At 52.5% G+C, this 17488-nt stretch overlaps 1 protein-coding gene across 11 annotated transcripts in view; it reads right to left on the reverse strand.

The window, feature by feature from the left end:
- Positions 1-17488, reverse strand: part of PPP2R5C (protein phosphatase 2 regulatory subunit B'gamma) — a 109036-nt gene that overhangs the window by 33486 nt on the left and 58062 nt on the right. For 10 of the 11 annotated variants that reach the window (XM_040975050.1, XM_040975046.1, XM_040975057.1 and 7 more), the window contains 6 exons: positions 11818-12017; positions 5910-6020; positions 4917-5009; positions 4705-4835; positions 1764-1823; positions 344-452 (listed from right to left, as the gene is read on the reverse strand). In XM_040975050.1, coding sequence (XP_040830984.1) covers positions 344-452; positions 1764-1823; positions 4705-4835; positions 4917-5009; positions 5910-6020; positions 11818-12017 — 704 coding nt within the window. The remainder of the gene's footprint in view (positions 1-343; positions 453-1763; positions 1824-4704; positions 4836-4916; positions 5010-5909; positions 6021-11817; positions 12018-17488) is intronic. The other variant, XM_040975049.1, reaches the window with a different exon arrangement.

Raw genomic sequence — 17488 nt, forward strand, 5'->3', positions numbered from 1 at the left:
GGGAGAGGGAGAGAGAAAGAGAAATACTACCTGCTAGTTTATTTCCTAAATGCCTGCAACAGCCAAGGCTGGGCCAGGCCAACACCAGGAGCTGAGGACTCCATTTATGCCCTGTGTGGGGCAGGGGCCCAAACCCTGGAGCCATCGCGTGGAGCTTCCCAGGGCGCCAGCAGGGCTGGGACTGGAACCCAGGCACCTGACGGCTGGTCTACACTCCTTCCCCTCTGAATTCCTGCCAGAGCCCTGGTCCTCGGGCAGTCGCAGGACAGGGGAAGCAGGCTCACAAGGCTGGCTCTGCTGCTGCGAGGTCAGCTCTGCCCCAGCGGCAGCATGGTTTCCTCACCTGTGGGTGGTAGACACTCAGAGACTTCACTTTGTGCAAAGGTAACAACACCTTCAGTAAGAAAATCTTGTGCTCTTCTTTTAGTGGTAAGGCAAATCCATTAATTATACTGTGAAGAAAAAATACGAGAATTGATTGGAAGTTGAACATTTACAAATTGCAGATTGTAAATCAATCTGTGGTTTTTCTCTTAATTTTCCACAAGAACCCAGCAGTGAACTACACTTCGGGGAAAGGAATACATGGCAGACATTACACATCAAGTGTCATTTCCATCTCATAACTACAAGATCATTTTAAAATTCTGCCTTCATGGGGTGTCTCACAGAACAGCAGGGACATCCTGGGGGCAAGTGGCCATGAGCTGCAGGTGCCCACTCATGCCAGCGGTCAAGTACCACAGCTGCTCCCTTCTGCAAGGACAGGGTATCCTGCTGGTTGGCTCCACGCTGGAGTCAGTGCTCCTGCCTCCGAGCTGGGCTCACCCTCTGGTTTCATCCTTGGGCAGAGGCTCATTAACCTCTGCAGGGGCAACTCCCAGTACCGTGACTTTCAGGCATGGTGGCACTGTGGGCAGGTGAGTCAGGAGACAGGCTCAGAGACACTGGGAAACCCCAAGGGCACATACTGCAAACCCTGGGGTGGGAGCAGCATGGTGGTCCCTGGGCATGACCCATGGTGGCTGTGCTTAGTGCTCACCCAGCTGGGGGGGAACCTGGGAGGGAAGCACAGGCCTCTTCCTATCTCCTTGGGGAGATTGCCCAGGGTCAGGCAGCGAGCTGGGGCAGCCCCTTGGCCACTCCTGGCACTCTCAGAGAGGATGGCTATTTTGCCAGATCATATTTCAGCACCACCATGCAGGACCACTCTGTCAGATGGTCGTGGTGTCCCATAAGAAAAGGTCCCCACGTGCCCAGCCACCTTGGAGAGCCAATGGACTTTGCTGCCACAGGCTCTCCAGGTGCCCAATACCCAGGGAAGTTTGGGCTTCTTAGCCATGGGACCCTGAGGAGCTGTTTGGGAATGAAAGTCTGACATAAAATCTGTGAGTTGATTTGAAAAAAACAATAACAAGGACTTTACTCAGGTGATCAAACTTTTGAAATGCTATTTTGTAAGTAAATATACAGGTGAAAAAAATTGGGAACATCAAAGTGTTTTGAAATACTTGCATTTATTCAATGGCTCAAATGCACAATCTCTTCTACTTACAGGCTTCTAGTATCAACCTTCTTCGGTAACTATTTTTACCATTGCTTGTGGGAACATCTGACATGGTGTTTCCATGGCAATGCCAGGCTGCTGGGACAGCTCTGCCCCCCAGCAGTGGTAACCCACAGGGTGGATGTCACTGAGATTTCATCAGAGAACAGTTAAAGTTGCCTCACCCTGGAACGGGGTCCTTCCAGCACCGACTTACCTTCCCAGTATTTCCAGTAATTCTGCTATCCCATTGTGATGCTCTGTTTCATAAATAAACCTGGAAAAAAAGCAGCTGTGCATCAGAATCGGACCCTGAGAGGACAGCCAGGAGGATGAGAAGCCTCTCAACAGGGACACCGTGCCTACAGGAGGAGGGCAGGGCGCACGCCTGGGGACTGCAGGCCAGAGCTCACCACAACGCAGGGGGACATATCAGCACCCCAACTCTGCTGCTTTATCAGACACACATCTAGTCCTGGCCCACTGCCTCCTAAAGGGCACAGGTTTCTCCTGAACTCCTCTTGAGCTGTCCCACCTACTTCCCCCACTCACAGGCCTGCTGGGCCTGCCGTGCTTCAGAGAGCCCTGGGCTCTGCACCCACCCCTGTGGAAGGCTCTCTCTCCAGATGCAGCAGGACTTCCCGGGGCCAGGACCGCACACAGCATCTGTGTGACACTTGGAACACATCTGCTCACAAGCTGAGGACTGAGGGAGGGGCATGTCAGGGGGAGATGGGCGTCTTGCAGAGGACTTCCACAGTGCAAGTCTAACCCAGGCAGGCAGTCACCTGCACCAAGCGAGGTGTGGGACCCAGTTCCTGCTGGGCACACGGAAGCCGCATGCACAGATGGCTCTCTGTACTCTCCTCACACCCCCACAGGTGGGAACTGCTTCTGGAGAACAGGATCAAGGATGATTCTCCAACCAACTTGAAGAGAGGAGCAGGGAGACTGAGTACAAGTTGTGAGGGGAACTTTTGAAGGTCCGTGAATGGCAAGCTGGGTTTGGAAGGTTGGCAAGGTGGCAACAGAGGCTGAAGGATGGAGAGGTCCTACACCCTGCCCCACAGGCACCATGAGGTGAGAACACAGCAATGTGCACGTGAGGATGGAACTTGGCACCTGAGTCCCTTGGTGCCTGGCCTGGAGGTCGGCGCTCAGGGGCTCCCTACGTTCAGAAATGTGTTAGCTGACAGAATCCGACCTGTGGGTTCCTAATGGTGCAAGTGCACACGCATTCAGCTCGTCACCCGGCACTCCGGCAGGCTGGGTGCTGCTGCTTAGAAGTGAGGCTGGTAGTCAGCCACGAGCTGGGAACTGGGCACTGTGCCTCCCTTTCCTCGCGGCTCATGTGCTGTGCACCCTACATGGAGGCAGAGCCTCCTTCCTCCCCTTGGAGTTTGGACTGCTCCACGACCTGCTCTGATCAGACCACGGCTGGAGGTGACACTTCACCCCAGTTCCAGCTTTCCTTCTCGGAGGCAGCTGGGCCAGGAAGTTGCTGCTGAGAGCCCCTGCTTGAGGACACAGGTGCTGCAGACACCCCAGGGAGTAGCAGTCCTGTGAGCTGGGCCCAGGAGAGGCAACAGCAGGCACAGCTGGTGGCTAACTCCAGCAGCCTCCTCTCCCACAGCTTCTGCTGCTGGCCAGAGCAGGCAACCGGAGCCACCTGGAGCCCTATTTATCTGGCTGCTCAGCAGCTGACCAGAAGGAAAGCCTGGTTATAAACAGGAATTTTACATTAACCTTTGTGCTGAGATGAACCACGTTTCTGAATTACTCTCTACCCGACTTGGTGAAGCTGTGCTGCTTTGCTTAACAGGCACAGCGGAGTGCACAGTGCGAGGTGTCCGACGTCTATGATGTGAAAAGGGGGAGGCGTGGCCCTGAGGAGCAGCACTCAGACCAGTTCTGGGATCCAAGCAACATGTTGGCTCTGATGGCTGACAGAGGACAGAAATTCACATACTGCAAGACTGCCAACCTAGAAAAAGACCACCTTGTGGTATCAAGCCTTGAGGGCCAGCTGGAGTAAACCATGGGAGTCTCTTCTGAGTAAAATCACCTACTCGGGTCGCTTAGCAATCGCTGACCACATTTCCTGCAGCTTGAGGTGGGCTTCACTGCTGTGTGACTCCTCAGAGTCGACAGCACAAAAGCACTTTAGGCAACATTGCAACTTAGGCCTGAAGACAGGGATTTCAATGAGACTGCAGCTGTCCAGGGTGGTGTAATGACACATCATGTTCTGCTGGTAAGAGCCTCAGGCATGACGCCGAGCAATGCAGAACAAGGTGACAGGTGGGAGACTGACGTCATTCGGATACAGCTCTGAACACCACGAAACAGACGGTGGGGACTTGGCAGGTGTTCAAGGAGAGGCACACGTCAGATGTGAGGCTCTCTTTAATGCTCAAATGTGACAGGGGCACTCCTGGGAGACTGGCTGGGTCCTCCGCACAGCCACCTGCTGGTCTAGAACAGCATCAGGGACGCAGGCCGGTTCTGGCAGCACAGTTGGGGATCAGCTGCTGCCTTCGGCCCGTCTCGGCTCTCTTCTTCCTCATCCCCAGGCGACACATGGGCCTCCCTCCTCCAGCAGCTTCACCTTCTCATCTCACAGAAGGATGGTGCCAGACTCCCCTGTCCCTGCTAGGATCTGCTGTAGCCCCAAGTCATCCTGGGGCCAGATACTCAAAGAAGCAAGCTGACTCAAGAAGCCAGAATGCAGAAAACCCACCACTTATTCTGGAAACATTCCAGAGGGCCTTGCAAATTGAAAACCGCTTCCTCTTCCCAAGGCCCAGGACTTAGGGTGTCTGTCCACTGCCTGGGATCCCGCAGGGCTAAGGACAGGCATGTGCCTGGCTTCCTCACCGCAGCCTCCTGGGAGTGTCCTTTTCCAGGAGCATGGCAGGTGTCTTCAGTTCTCTGCATTCACAGCCCACCTGAGGTCTTCTGCAGACCCCTGCCCTTGCTCTCTGACAAAGCCACACACCAGCAGAGACATGCTGCCTGGACACAGGGCAACTGGACATCCCCACGAAAATGGAAACACTGGCAAGACAGGGGTGAGGTGCTGGGGAGCACAGCAGCCCAGGAGGGAGCCACAGGGGCCATGGGGATGACCGCGGAGGACCAGCCATACATGCACTCACCTATAAAATATATTATTAATCTGTTTTCTGATGTATGCTCTCAAGCCTAAGAATTTCCCGTAGATTCTGTGAAGCGTGGTTTTCAGAAAATCTCTCTCCCGAGGATCTTCACTGTCAAAGAGCTCTAGAAGCTTCAAAAAGAAAGAGACATTGAGGGCCTAGGCATCGCCGTGCTGCCTGGGCGCTGGGGCGTCTGTGGAGTCGTACCTTACCTGCAACACAAACTTCTGATCAATGTATTTCTTCGCTATATTAGGTTGGAAATCTGGAGACTCTAAAAATCTTAAGAAAAATTCATAAACAAGCTAGGAGAAAGAAAAAAAAAAGTCAGATACACAGCATTTTATTCACTAGAGATTAAAACATTCCAGAAGATGAATCTTTAGTGGCCTTCATGTAATTCTACAACAGCCACATATCTACAGAATTAATGTAAATGTGTGGCTTAATTTAATTATAATTGATGGAAATTACTGTATCTAGTTAGAGCTACAGACTAAAACCTTCAATGACATTTAGATGGCATGATTTTCATGGCTGATGTCACTGAGGCTCGGCTGCCGCCAGTGGTTGTGGCCTTGCTGGGGAGGAGTTGGCAGCCTGCCCGCCCCGCCCCCCCCCCCACGCCCGCAGCGTCTTGTAGCACAGCAGCCAGGGACAGGAAGCAGGAGGAGTCAAGATGCAGATGCTGAGCCATCAGCTGCACGGTGCACGCATGGCAGGCTCCCTCCCATGATGCCCCTCACCCTGCGTGTCACTATCCCGTTCCTTCCACGCTTCCTCACCTCAATCTCCTCCCTCCTGGGTGAACCCCCCTTCCCCAGCAGGCCTGGCCATGGCACCTCCTGACAAGTGTGCCTTCCACCTTCTATATCCTTCCAGGAAAGGCACTGGTCAGCTCAGGTCTTAAGCCCAAGCAGTGACAACTAGGAAAAGGTCTGCGACAAGCCTCCAGGCCTACATCCAAAGACTGAGTGACAATCCCCACCTGCGGAGTGTGTGTAAGATGTACGTACACACACACACTCTCTCTCTCTCTCTCATCCTCCCCTCCCCATTCTGCCGGAATACTTTCATGCATTCACAGATCTGCCAGGTTTTCCCACTGATGACCGACTGAAGGCAGCTGACACGAAGTCCTAGTCACGTGTTTGCCCTGTGGCTCTCAGGGACATGCGCGCATGGCTCACACCCGTGCCCAGTACCTGCAGATGAGGCCAGGCTGCTTCTAACGTTGGTTCATCTTCCTCGGGGTCAAACTCTGCTCCCGTGGGATTGGAGGAAGGCGGTAATGTTCGAAACATGTTAACTGCAAACTAAAATCCACATATTTTAAAATCACAACCAGAATATAAACCATCTACAGAGAACATTCTCTAAAAGTTGTAAGTATTTTTTTTAATTACCTATTAGGAAAAGGAGACACAGATAGAAAAAGATGTTTCATCCACTGATCTCCCAGTCCCGCACAGGCCAAGGCAGGGCCAGGCTGAAGCCAGGCGCTTAGAACTCCATGCAGGGGCTTGTGTGAGTGGCAGAGGCCTGCTGCCCCACAGTGTACCTCAGCAGGATGCTGGGTCAGAAGGGCAGCAGGACTTGAACCTAGCACATAGGATGTGGCCCTCTTAGTGGGGTCCCAGGGGACAGTGGGAACCCAGCTCAGCCTCACTTTCAGAACTCAGAAGCAAGTACAGGCCCCCAGAGACCTCGGCTCAGGACTGTCAGGGGAGGAGTGCTTGTCCCCACAGCTTCTTTTTTTGTTACTTTTTTTTCTTAGTGTGTGTGTATGTGTTTAGGTTCTGACTCTTAACTGTTACACTCTGAAGACATCTGGTACCAACCAATGCTGAGGTACAGCAGAATCAGTCCTATTGAAGGAGTGCAAAAGGCAAGGAGGGCATCCACTGTGCTGGCAAGGGTGGGGTAGCCCAGTGGCTAAAGTCCTTGCCTTGCATGCACCAGGATCCCATATGGGTGCCGGTTTGTGTCCTGGCTGCTCTACTTACCATCCAGCTCCTTGCTTGTGACCTGGGAAAGCAGCAGAGGACAGTCCAAAGCCTTGGGACCCTGCTCCTGTGTGGGAGAGCTGAAAGAGGTTCCTGGCTCCTAGCTTCGGATTGGCTCAGCTCTGGCCATTGTGGCTACTTGGGGAGTGAACCAGGTGATGGGAGATCTTTCTCTATCTCTCCTTCTCTCTATATATCTGCCTTTACAATAAAAGAAAAAAAAAACTTTTTTTTTTTTTTATTATTTTAAAGAACGCACACGGTGGACCTGTAGCCTGCTGCCTGCCTTTCTTGCTGTAGCACACTGAGTGAAGGTAGGGCTCATCTCTGAAAGCTGAGGAGGGAAGGAAAAGACAAGATGCAAACATAAAGTTGCTGTGGATTTCCAACCCAGCAATAGTTTTCAGCACCAAAGCTCCAGTGCCCAAGTTGAAGGTTGCGAAAATGGTGGCCTCTGTGCTGCCTGGACACCCAAGCCCAGTGTGAGCTCATCAGGCCCGAGTCTAAGCCCGAATCATTCCAACCTCTCTCAACAGGGAAACATAGGAGCAAAACCACTGTGGTGGCTGTGTGGGTGATGTGCAGCTACCTGCCTGATCCTGACATGGCCATGCCAGCTGTGTGCCGGCCGGTGTCAGCACGGTGTCTTTCCTATCACTTTGCTTGGACCGATTTCTGTCCTTATACTTACAGTGGGCTCACTTTGAGTCACATGGGACTGGGTCTGGCCTCTCTAGCCCAGCAACAGCATGTGCCTTTTGGTTGATTTATTCAGGCATTTGTTTTTCGCTGTGTTTATTGGTATATTTGGATTTAAACCTTACCATCCTGCTATCTAAGATTTATTTAGTTTTTATTGGAAAGTCAGAGATACATATATAGAGGAGAGACAGAGAGGAAGATCTTCCATCTGATGATGCATTCCCCAAGTGGCTGCAATGGCTGGTGCTGTGCTGATCTGAAGCCAGGAGTCAGGAGCCTCAAGCCTCCTCCAGGTCTCCCATGTGGGTGCAGGGTCCTAAGGCCTTGGGCCGTCCTTGATTGCTTTCCCAGGACACAGGCAGGGAGCTGCGTGGGAAGTGGAGCTGCTGGGACTAGAACTGGCACCTATATGCTATCCCGGCACATTCAAGGCAAGGGCTTTAGTGGCTAGGCCACAACGCCGGGCCCACTTGAGCGGTTTTGATAGTTTTAAGAAGTTGTTGGTCTCAATGCTCCAGGGTTGAGGCAATCATTCCAAGGTCAAAGTCCACCTTAGTGTATCCACAGCCCAGAACACGCTGCCAAAGCTTGGTTACGATAATTATTCAGTGTGTTCTACTCTACACACTCTTTTTTAAAAAATGTTTATTTTTATAGGAAAGGCAGATATACGGAGAGAAGGAGGGACAGAAAGATATCCCGTCTACTGGTTCACTCCCCAAATGGCCAAAACAGATGGATCTGAACCAATGTGAAGCCAGGAGCCAGAAGGAGACTCTTCCGGGTCTCCCACATGGGTGCAGGGTCCCAAGGCTTTGGGCCGTCCTCCACTGCTTTCCCAGGCCACAAGCAGAGAACAGCTTGATAAATGAAAGATGGAACAGCTTGGATGTGAACTGATGATGCCCATATTGGAACCCAGCACATGGAAGTGGAGGATTAGCCAAATCCGTCATCATACCAGGCCCCTGCTCTCCATCCTCTGACAAGGGAGCTGGCCATCATGTCTCACACCATGTACCAGACATGCTGAAGTTCACGGGCCCCTGCTACCACATGGGAGCCCCAGATTGAACTCGGGCTCCTGGTTTTGGCCTAGTTCAGTTCTAGCTGTTTTGGACATCTAGGGGGTGCACCAGCAGACAGAAAATCTTTGCCTCTCTGTTTCTTTCTGCCTCTGTCTTTAAAATAAGTACAAATTTTGGGCCCGGAGCAGTGGTGCAGTGGTTAAGGTCCTCGCCTTGCATGCCTGGGATCCCATATGGGCGCCGGTTCTAATCCCGGCAGCCCGCTTCCGTTCCAGCTCCCTGCCTGTGGCCTGGGAAAGCAGTCGAGGACAACCTAAAGCTTTGGGACCCTGCACCCGCGTGGGAGACCCGGAAGAGGCTCCTGGCTTCGGATCGGCATAGCATCGACCGTTGTGCTCACTTGGGGAGTGAATCATCGGACGGAAGATCTTCCTCTGTCTCTCCTCTCTGTATATCCGCCTTTCCAATAAAAAAAAAATAAAAAAAAATAAGTTAGTTCCTAAAGGGCAAATACCATATGTTCATGCAAATTATAAGATCAATAATCCTTCAATAGGTTTTGGTATTTTAATTTTCATTTCTTCAAAATAATTTCTTTTCTCTTATTAAATTCTTCATGGACCCACAGATCACACAGTAACATCACTTTCTCCAAGAAGGTTCTTTTTTTCCCCCCCATTTCTTTATTGACATTGGTTATTCAGCAGCATGTGACTTAATTCCATGGTGCTCTAAATTTTAAAAATTTTCTTTCTATTATTGATGTTGTTTTATGGCTTCTCATTTAAGGGGATGTATAGTAACTGTGTAACAGACACTATCATAGCCAGAGGTGAGGATACAATGCAGTGTGCATCTTTACTTCGAGATCAAAGATGGACTCCCCATGAGACTGTTGGCTCTGTCTTGACAATGGGCTGCTGGACTGTCTGCCACTGTCTGTACTGGCAGTGTCAGGACGCACACAGTTGAGTGATGGACTCATGACTGCTTAGGAAGGACTATACTACTGCAACAATAGGAGGGAAATAAGCGGCGGGAGGGAACTTGGAGAGGGGATAAGATAAATCCCAGAACCCATGGAAAATAGAAGGAAAAAATAGATATACCTTAAAATTAATATTAAATTTAATATATGCTAAGGATCTTCAAATTAATGTGGGGAATGGTATATTTCAGTATGATTTACAGAAAAAAAGAGTTTTCAATAATTCCAGGGAGAAAACCAATTTAGAAGTATTGAATTCACATTCTTAATCTATACCAGAGGAAAAAAGTTCCAAGGACATTATAAAATGAAGAATAAAATCATGGACGTATTGGGAGAAACAGAGATTTTTTCTTCTTTAAAAATTTAAAAAAACATATTCTAAAGATTAGCTTATTTTCATTGGAAAGGCAGATACACAGAGAGCAGGAGAGACAGGCTTGTTTGGGAAGTGGAGTGGCAGAGCAGACAGAGCTCTCCCATCCATGCTTCACTCTCCACATGGCAGCAACATTGACCGTTGGTCAGAAGGAAGCCAGGAGCCAGGAACTCCATCTAGGCTTCCCACATGGGTGGCAGGAGCCCAGGGCACGTGGGCCCTCATTGTCCACTGCCTTCTCAAGGCCACTCAGGCAGGGAGCCGGGTCAGAAGCACAAAACAGCCAGGAAGGACTCTAATATAAGCATTCCAAGACATGGCTGAAACAGTTGAGCCACATGGGCTATCCCAAGATAGTTCCTTATGATTCTGGGGTTGGGCAGCCTTCTAGAGCAACTGGGAGTTGAAATTAAGCAAAATTCAAAACATATTCACCAAGTTGCCTTAGTCTACCAGGTAAGATAGGAATTTACCTGTACTTGCTAACTGCCCATCACTCTAGGTACTGCAAAGAACCCAGATGGTCCTCACAGAACTTCAGGCCAGCTACACAGAGGCTACTCTGGTAAACTGTGAACTTAAAGAGTTAACAACAGGGCTGGGCACAGTGAAGTCTTTGCACTGGGAGCAGGGGAACAACTACGGAGGAGGGAGATTGGCAAGTAAGCCACTGCCTGCACGCAGGCATCCCACCTGAGCGCTGCTTCATGTCCTGGCTGCTCCACTTCTGGCCCGGGAACCTGCTCAGGCTCTGAGAAGCAGCACAAGGTGGCCCAAGGGTTTGGGTCGCGTCACCCAAGTGGGAGACCCAGAAGAAGTTCCTGATTCCTGGCTTTGGCATGGTCCAACTCTGGCTGTGGCAGCCTTTTGGAGAGTAAGCCAGGGGATAGAAGATTTCTGTCTCGTTCTTTAATTCTGCTGTTCAAATAGTAGTAGTAAAACAAACAAACAAACAGACAAAAAACTCCACTCTATATGTGGTGCCCACATGCCACGTTGGAGTCGTTGATCTCAAATGCCCGCGGCCCGCCAACCAGCACCCTGCGAGGCAGCAGATGGGGCCCTACCACTCAGGAGGGAGGCCCAAATGGAGTGCCTGGGCCCTGGTTTGGGCTATGCCTAGCACCAGATGTTGCAGGCATCTGGGGAGGAAGTTAATGGATGGAAGATCTGCCCTTTAAATGAGTAAGTAAATAAATGGAAAACAATACACTGGATCCCCACTGTTGACACAGCGGTCCGAGCTACAACCATTCCGGGCAGCACAGGGTTAAGCCGCACCCCACGAGAGCACCTGTGCCCAGCTCCCTGCTAATGTGTCCAGCAAAGCAGTTCGGGTCGGTCCAAGTGCTTGGGCCCTGCACCATGGGAGAGATCTGCCTGGAGTTCCAGGTTCCAGCCTGGCCCGGCCCGACGTGGCCAACCGGGGAGGGAACGAGCAGACCTCCCTGTGTCCCTCCCTTCTCCCTAGAACTTTTCCCTTTCAAAGTTTGGCTCAACAGTCAATTCTCAATTACATCACTCTGGAAAGCTATCAGTAACTTAAGAGAGTGCCATAAAAATCAAGGTTTAAAATTTTATCTCTTTTTCAAAGAGATTTTTAAAATATTTTATTTCTGAGAAGCAGTTACAGAGTGGAGAAGAGAGGAGAGTGGTCTACCTGCTGATCCACTCCCCACGTGGCCACAACGCCGAGAAACGGCTCCTCCCAAGCCGGCAGCCAAGACCCTCCTGCGGGTCTCCCACGCGGGCACAGGGTCCCGAGGCCGTGGCCGTCCCAGAGGCAGGGAGCTGGGTGGCAAGGGGGCAGCGGGACGCAAATGCTGGCGCCACAGGCCGAAGCTGTGCTTACCACGCCACAGCGCTGGTCCCCTAGACTTTATCCTAAGTAACAATGACTCCCCAATAGCTGGGGATCCCAGCTCCAAGGAGGGTAAGATTCAAGCAGCTCCTCCAGAACGCCCGGATTCCCCGCAAGGTCAGGGTGGGCGGCACGCGGGGGTCACTCACCATGTGGACCACCTCGGGGTAGATGGGCTCGGTGATGACGTTGCGGTTGTGGGTGATGTACTCCACCATCTCGCTGAGCGCGGCCCGCTTCACCTCCTTCCACTTGAGGTCACTCAGCGGGTCGGAGACGAAGTCGAAGAGGACGCAGCACTGCCGCAGCTTCTGGATGAAGAGCTTCTCCTGATCGGCAGGCGGAACATCTGCAAGCAGAAAGCCGCGTCAGCGACGCCCCACGAGGCCCACAGGGGCCACGACGCCCACGAGGGCCACGAGGCCAGCTCCCGAGCAGCCAGCCGGGAAGGAAGCTTCCAGGCTCCCCACCCTCCTCCGAGCGCTCCTCCACACGCTTCCTCTGAGCCCAGCGCCGCCCGCCAGCGCCCGGCTGCCTCTGCCTGTCGGGGCTCCGCCGGGCCCAGCTCTGAGGACTAACTGCACCTGGCGGCCCGCGAACGGCCCAACCCGCCGCTCCTTCCGGACGTTCACCGCACGCCACCGCCTCAGAGCTCCGCCTTCCACCCTGTTCCTCGGCGAGGCTCCCCTCAGACTGCCGCGGCCTGGGCCACGCCCACGGGCCACACCCACTGGCGGCCACGCCCTCCACGCGACAGACACACCCACGCGATGCCAACCACGCCCTCCACGTGACAGACAAGCCCACACGACGCCAACCACGCCCTCCACGTGACAGACAAGCCCACACGACGCCAACCACGCCCTCCACGTGACACAGGCCACACCCGCACGACGCCAACCACGCCCTCCCCGTGACACCGACCACACCCGCGTGGCGCCGACCACACCCCTCACGTGACACTGGCCTTCCGACTTCCCTAGCGGCGTGTTGGGCTTTTCCACCTGATTCTTAGGAGCACAGAGGTGAAGCAGCAGGTGGCTCGCGGCTCTGTGAAAGGCTGCCGGCGGTGGCGTGTGATTCGAACACGGCTCCCAGGCGCGGCGCTCACGCCCCGGCCCAGGGCTGCCCACGGAAGGCGGCAGGTGGTAACCTTGAGAAGCACATTCACCAGCGCACATGCTGACGCGTGTGTAGGGCTGCAAAGCCCAAGGACCTAGTCCTCTCAGCAGCTGGCCTTCCAGCCAAGCGTGAGACCCTGACGCAGCTGCCTCCCGACGCCACTGCCACGTACACGATGAACAAGGTCACTCTTCACTAAATTTAGTTTGGAAAATTTTAGAGAAATTTTGATGCTTAAAACAAATTTTATTTTTCTTTGAAAAGCAAGTAAGAGAAGAAAGATCTGCCATGTGCTGTTCATCCCCCAATGGTCGTCATGGCTGAAGCTGGGCTCGCCAGGAGCCAGGAACCTCTTTCAGGTCTCCCAGGAAGGTGCAGGGTCCCAAGGCTTTCCCAGGCCACAAGCAGGCAGCTGGATGGGCAGGGGAGCAGTTGGGACAAGAGCCAGCGCCCACATGGGGTGGAGGACTGGCCTGCGTTCCTCACACAGCCCCTCGGGCATGTCTTGAGACAGTGTGGGCTTCCACCTGTGGTTCTGAGTGCTGCGGCCGGGCCGGGCCGGTCCCAAGCCTGGAGACTGGATCGCTGTGCGTGGCAGGGTCCCAGAGGTCCCGAGCAGGCACCGCTGCCCCACATAGAAGTGGCAGGAGGCTGGAGTCCGGAGCTGGAGCTGGGCGTGGAACCCAGGCACTGCAGCGTGAATGGGCATCGGCTGGTAGCCTCAGCTGCCTCACTCGGGGTCAAAGGTGCAGTGTTTTTGTTTTCAAAGAAACCACTTTTGCTTTCATTACATTTCCTGTTTACCTCTTATTTTCAACCTTGATTTTCATTTTATTTTTTCCTAATTTTGTTTTTGAGATAAGTTTGTTTTTTAATTTAATGCTATTGGAAAGTCAGAATCATGGAGAGGGAGAGTGTTATATTCCATCTGCTGTTCACCCCACAAATGGTTATAACGCCTAAAACGGAGTCAATCTGAAGGTAGGAGCCAGATGCTTCTGCCGAGTCTCCCCCATGGATGCAGGGGCCCAAGAACTTGGACCATTCTCCACTGCTTTCCCAGACTACAAGCCAAGGAGCTGGATAGCAGATGGAGCAGCCAGAACTTGAACCAGCGCCCATGTGGGATGCTGGTGCCATGCAACGCGTACCTGCTGTGCCACCGTGCCAGCCCATTTGTTTATTTAGAGGTGGAGAAACAGTGAGGTAGAGACAGGACCTGCATTTACTGGGTCATTCCAAATGCTCACAGCAGCTGGAGCTGGGATGGAGCTAAGCTGACGCTGGGAGCTGGGCCTCACATGTTAAGGGGCAAAGCTGTCACCTGCTGCCTCCAGGATGCGGGACTGCATGTAGAGCTGGGACTTGAATGTGGGTGCTCCAACATGGCACGTGGGCACCTCAGTTTCTTAACCACCTGCCCTATGCTTATTTTAAAAGATGTTTAAGGGCCAGTGTGGTAGCCTAGTGCCTAGTGGCTAAGTCCTTGCCTTGTACATGCTGGGATCTCATATGGGCTCCAGTTTTAATCCCAGCAGCCTGCTTCCCATCCAGCTCTCTGCCTGTGGCCTGGGAAAGCAGTGGAGGACGGCCCAAAGCCTTGGGACCCTGCACCTACGTGGGAGACCCAGAGGAGGCTCCTGGCTTCAAACTGGCACAGCTCTGGCTGTGGCGGCTGCTTGGGGAATAAACCATTGGACAGAAGATCTTCCTCTCTGTGTATCTAACTTTCCCATAAAAATAAATAAATCTTAAAAAAAAAAAAAGATGTGTAAGATCCTTCTTGGTTGAGTTTCCACTATATCCAATACCAGCGGCCCCGTGTGGACAGACGGCTCTCTGGCACATCTCTCCTTACAGCCAGGCCCAGCCGCTCAGGCTCTCTACTGCCCTGGCGGCCTCCTGCCTTCTTTCCCACCAGGCTGCTTCCTTCCTAGCTAGACTAGAGGTGCTGCCAGTCAGCCTGTGGCACCCCTTCCCCACAGCCACATGTTCTGAGGGCAGGTGTCACGGACTAGGCCGCCCGTGCCCAGCAGGGAGCACTGGAAGAGCAAGTCCATTACAAGTAGGTTAGTGACTAGAACCTCCAAGACCTCTCTCTTCCACTTTCTCTGTCACTCTGCTCTTCAAATACAGAGAAGTAATACACAAATAAATGTGTCATTAAAAGCACACCCACACCTCATGCTGGAGTACCTGGATTCGGCCTCCTCCGCCCACAGGGCAGCTGCCTGTCCTAACCCCAGCTCCAGTCTCAGGCACTGCACCCATCTGGAAACACTCCCAATGGAACAAAGAAATTCAGCAGCTGGAACTTCCAGCTTGCAGAACCACAGGCCAAAGGGAGGGAGCCGTTGCCCAGGAACTTGCTTCACAGCCCCACACAGCCGAGCACAGCGTGGTCCTAGCCGCAAGTCCCCCCACAAAGAGCTACACACAAAACAAGCAAGAAGCCGACTCCCCAGAGGCAAGAGTCCGGGCCTTAACTACGAAGCCTTCTTGCCTTTCTATGAGGTTTATGTTCTCAGTACAAAGCGAGCAGGAACAAAGTTGAATTACCAGCGATTACTAAATTCAGTGAGTTATTGCTGACGATCCCTGAATTCCTGATTAAGTCATAGTAACTTCTACCCAGCTCTATCCGCACACAGGACCCTTAGCGGAGAGATGGCCCATGTCCCTGTGGACAGACAGAAAGCAGCAATAGCACGTTGCCTTCCAAAGATAACACCCAGATGTCATTTTACAAATGGCCTGGACGCCTACTGCCTTCTGGCCAGACCCCTGCCTCCCTGCACTTTCCTCCCCCAGGTGCCAGCTCCAAGGGTCTCCCGAGCAGCCCCCAGCAGCTCCCCTCTTCCCCGGGGATTTGGGCATGGTGCAAGTCTTGTATCAACCCATGGACATGGAGCCTTTCTCCACTCACGGCGGTTTTCCTTAAGCATCTCTCAACCAGATCTGGTCATTGTGTCCTAACAACGTGGTGAGCACTCTTCTAAGAGCTTACTCATTCATATTATTTATGTTTGGATGCTACTGGTAAATGGTGCTTCAACAACTAGCCTTTTCTTACTGGTGTTGCAGTGACAAAGACTGGGGTATGACTTCTGTATGAGGCTACCTGGCTGAATGCCCATCTACCCCTATAGTTTTCATGTGTCTGCAGGTCTCGGTACCACTCTGCCTGTGCCAGCACCTCTTCCCCGCCTCAGGGGGGGCCTTCCTTGGCTCACCGCTGAGTGTGATGCCTGCTTCCAGGGTCTGTGGCGGACATCCACCTGGGAAACTGACCCACACTGTCCCAATCTGCTTCCGACCGAGGTGTTGCTGGAGTTGGGTCAGCAGATCCTAAAAGGGGCACATCCACAAAGGCCCAGCACTGAGTGGGTGCCCTGGGCAGCCACGAGGTGGGAGGCCGTGTGGCCCCAGAGCAGGCTTCTTGCACACAAGTCTGAGAGTCCCGATACAGCCATGGGGCGCAGAACAGAGCTGGGCACACAGTGATACAAGCAGGTGGTGCCAGCCACATACACAGGGACAGGAACAAGAGAGGCCAGAACTGGGTCACATTACATACAACAAGTAAAGGATTAACCCCGGGGCGATTATTAATAACCTCACTGAGAAAAGCAAAACTGCAGTGTTTTTGCACAGTTGTGAGAGAGGCATTTGGCCTGGTGGTGAGCTGTCACCGGGATCGCACTGGGTCGGAGACTCCGGATTCTGACTCGTTTCCTCCTAATGCGTGCTGTCAGAGCAGTATTAACAGCTTAGGGACTGGAGTCCCTGCCATCCACATGGGACACCTGGATTGAGGTCCTGGCTCCTGGAAGTTCCGCAAGCCAGGAATCCACTCCCACATGGGCAATAGGGACCCCAGTGCCCGAGCCACCACCTGCTGCCTCTCTGGGTGCACAGTGGCAGGAAGCCCACCACAAGTGCAGTGGGCACTTGAACTTTGATGTCCCAACAGGTGGCTCAACACCTGCCCCTTGATTTGTTACATTTCAATCAAAAAAGAATAAAAACACAGCATATGCCAGTCCTTCTCCATGGCGAGCTTCTGCACCTGCTCAGCTCCTGGGGCCCAGGGCTGTGTGGGTCCTAAGCTGTCCCAGGGTTCCTCACAAGCCCAGGAAGTCGGCACTGATGGATTCTGAGCTAACCCACACCTACACATGGCTGCAAAGCACACACCTCCATGCCAACTCTCACACTACAGTGAGCATTCCTCTGCAGTGGACTCCCTGGACAACAATGTATGCCACGAGGAACATTTATTTTTCCCCAATGCAGAAAAAAAGAAAATATCCCAGTCAAGGTGAAGATCTAAGTGAATGCTAACATTTCTCTCTGTATATATTCTTTAAGAAAAGATTAGTCATTATGTCCCTACACTCTCTCTTTTATTGAAAAAGATTTATTTATTCTTATTAGAAAGACACATTTACAAAGAAGAGAGACAAGAAAAAGATCTTCCATCTGCTGGTTCACATTAGAGCTGAGCTAATTTGAAGCAAGGAACCAGGAGCTTCTTCTGGGTCCCCCACATGGGTGCATGGTTCAAAGGCTTTGGTCCATCCTCTACTGTCTTCCCAGCAGTACAAAGATTTTACAGTGACAAAGATCCAGCAGGAAGCTGATGGGAAACGGGGCAGCCAGAACTAGCCCCAGTGTCAATATGGGATCCTGTTGCTG

This window comes from Ochotona curzoniae, unplaced genomic scaffold, assembly GCF_017591425.1.
Source record: "Ochotona curzoniae isolate NIBS_2020 unplaced genomic scaffold, NIBS_Ocur_1.0 contig_2688, whole genome shotgun sequence".
Classification (NCBI taxonomy): domain Eukaryota; kingdom Metazoa; phylum Chordata; class Mammalia; order Lagomorpha; family Ochotonidae; genus Ochotona; species Ochotona curzoniae.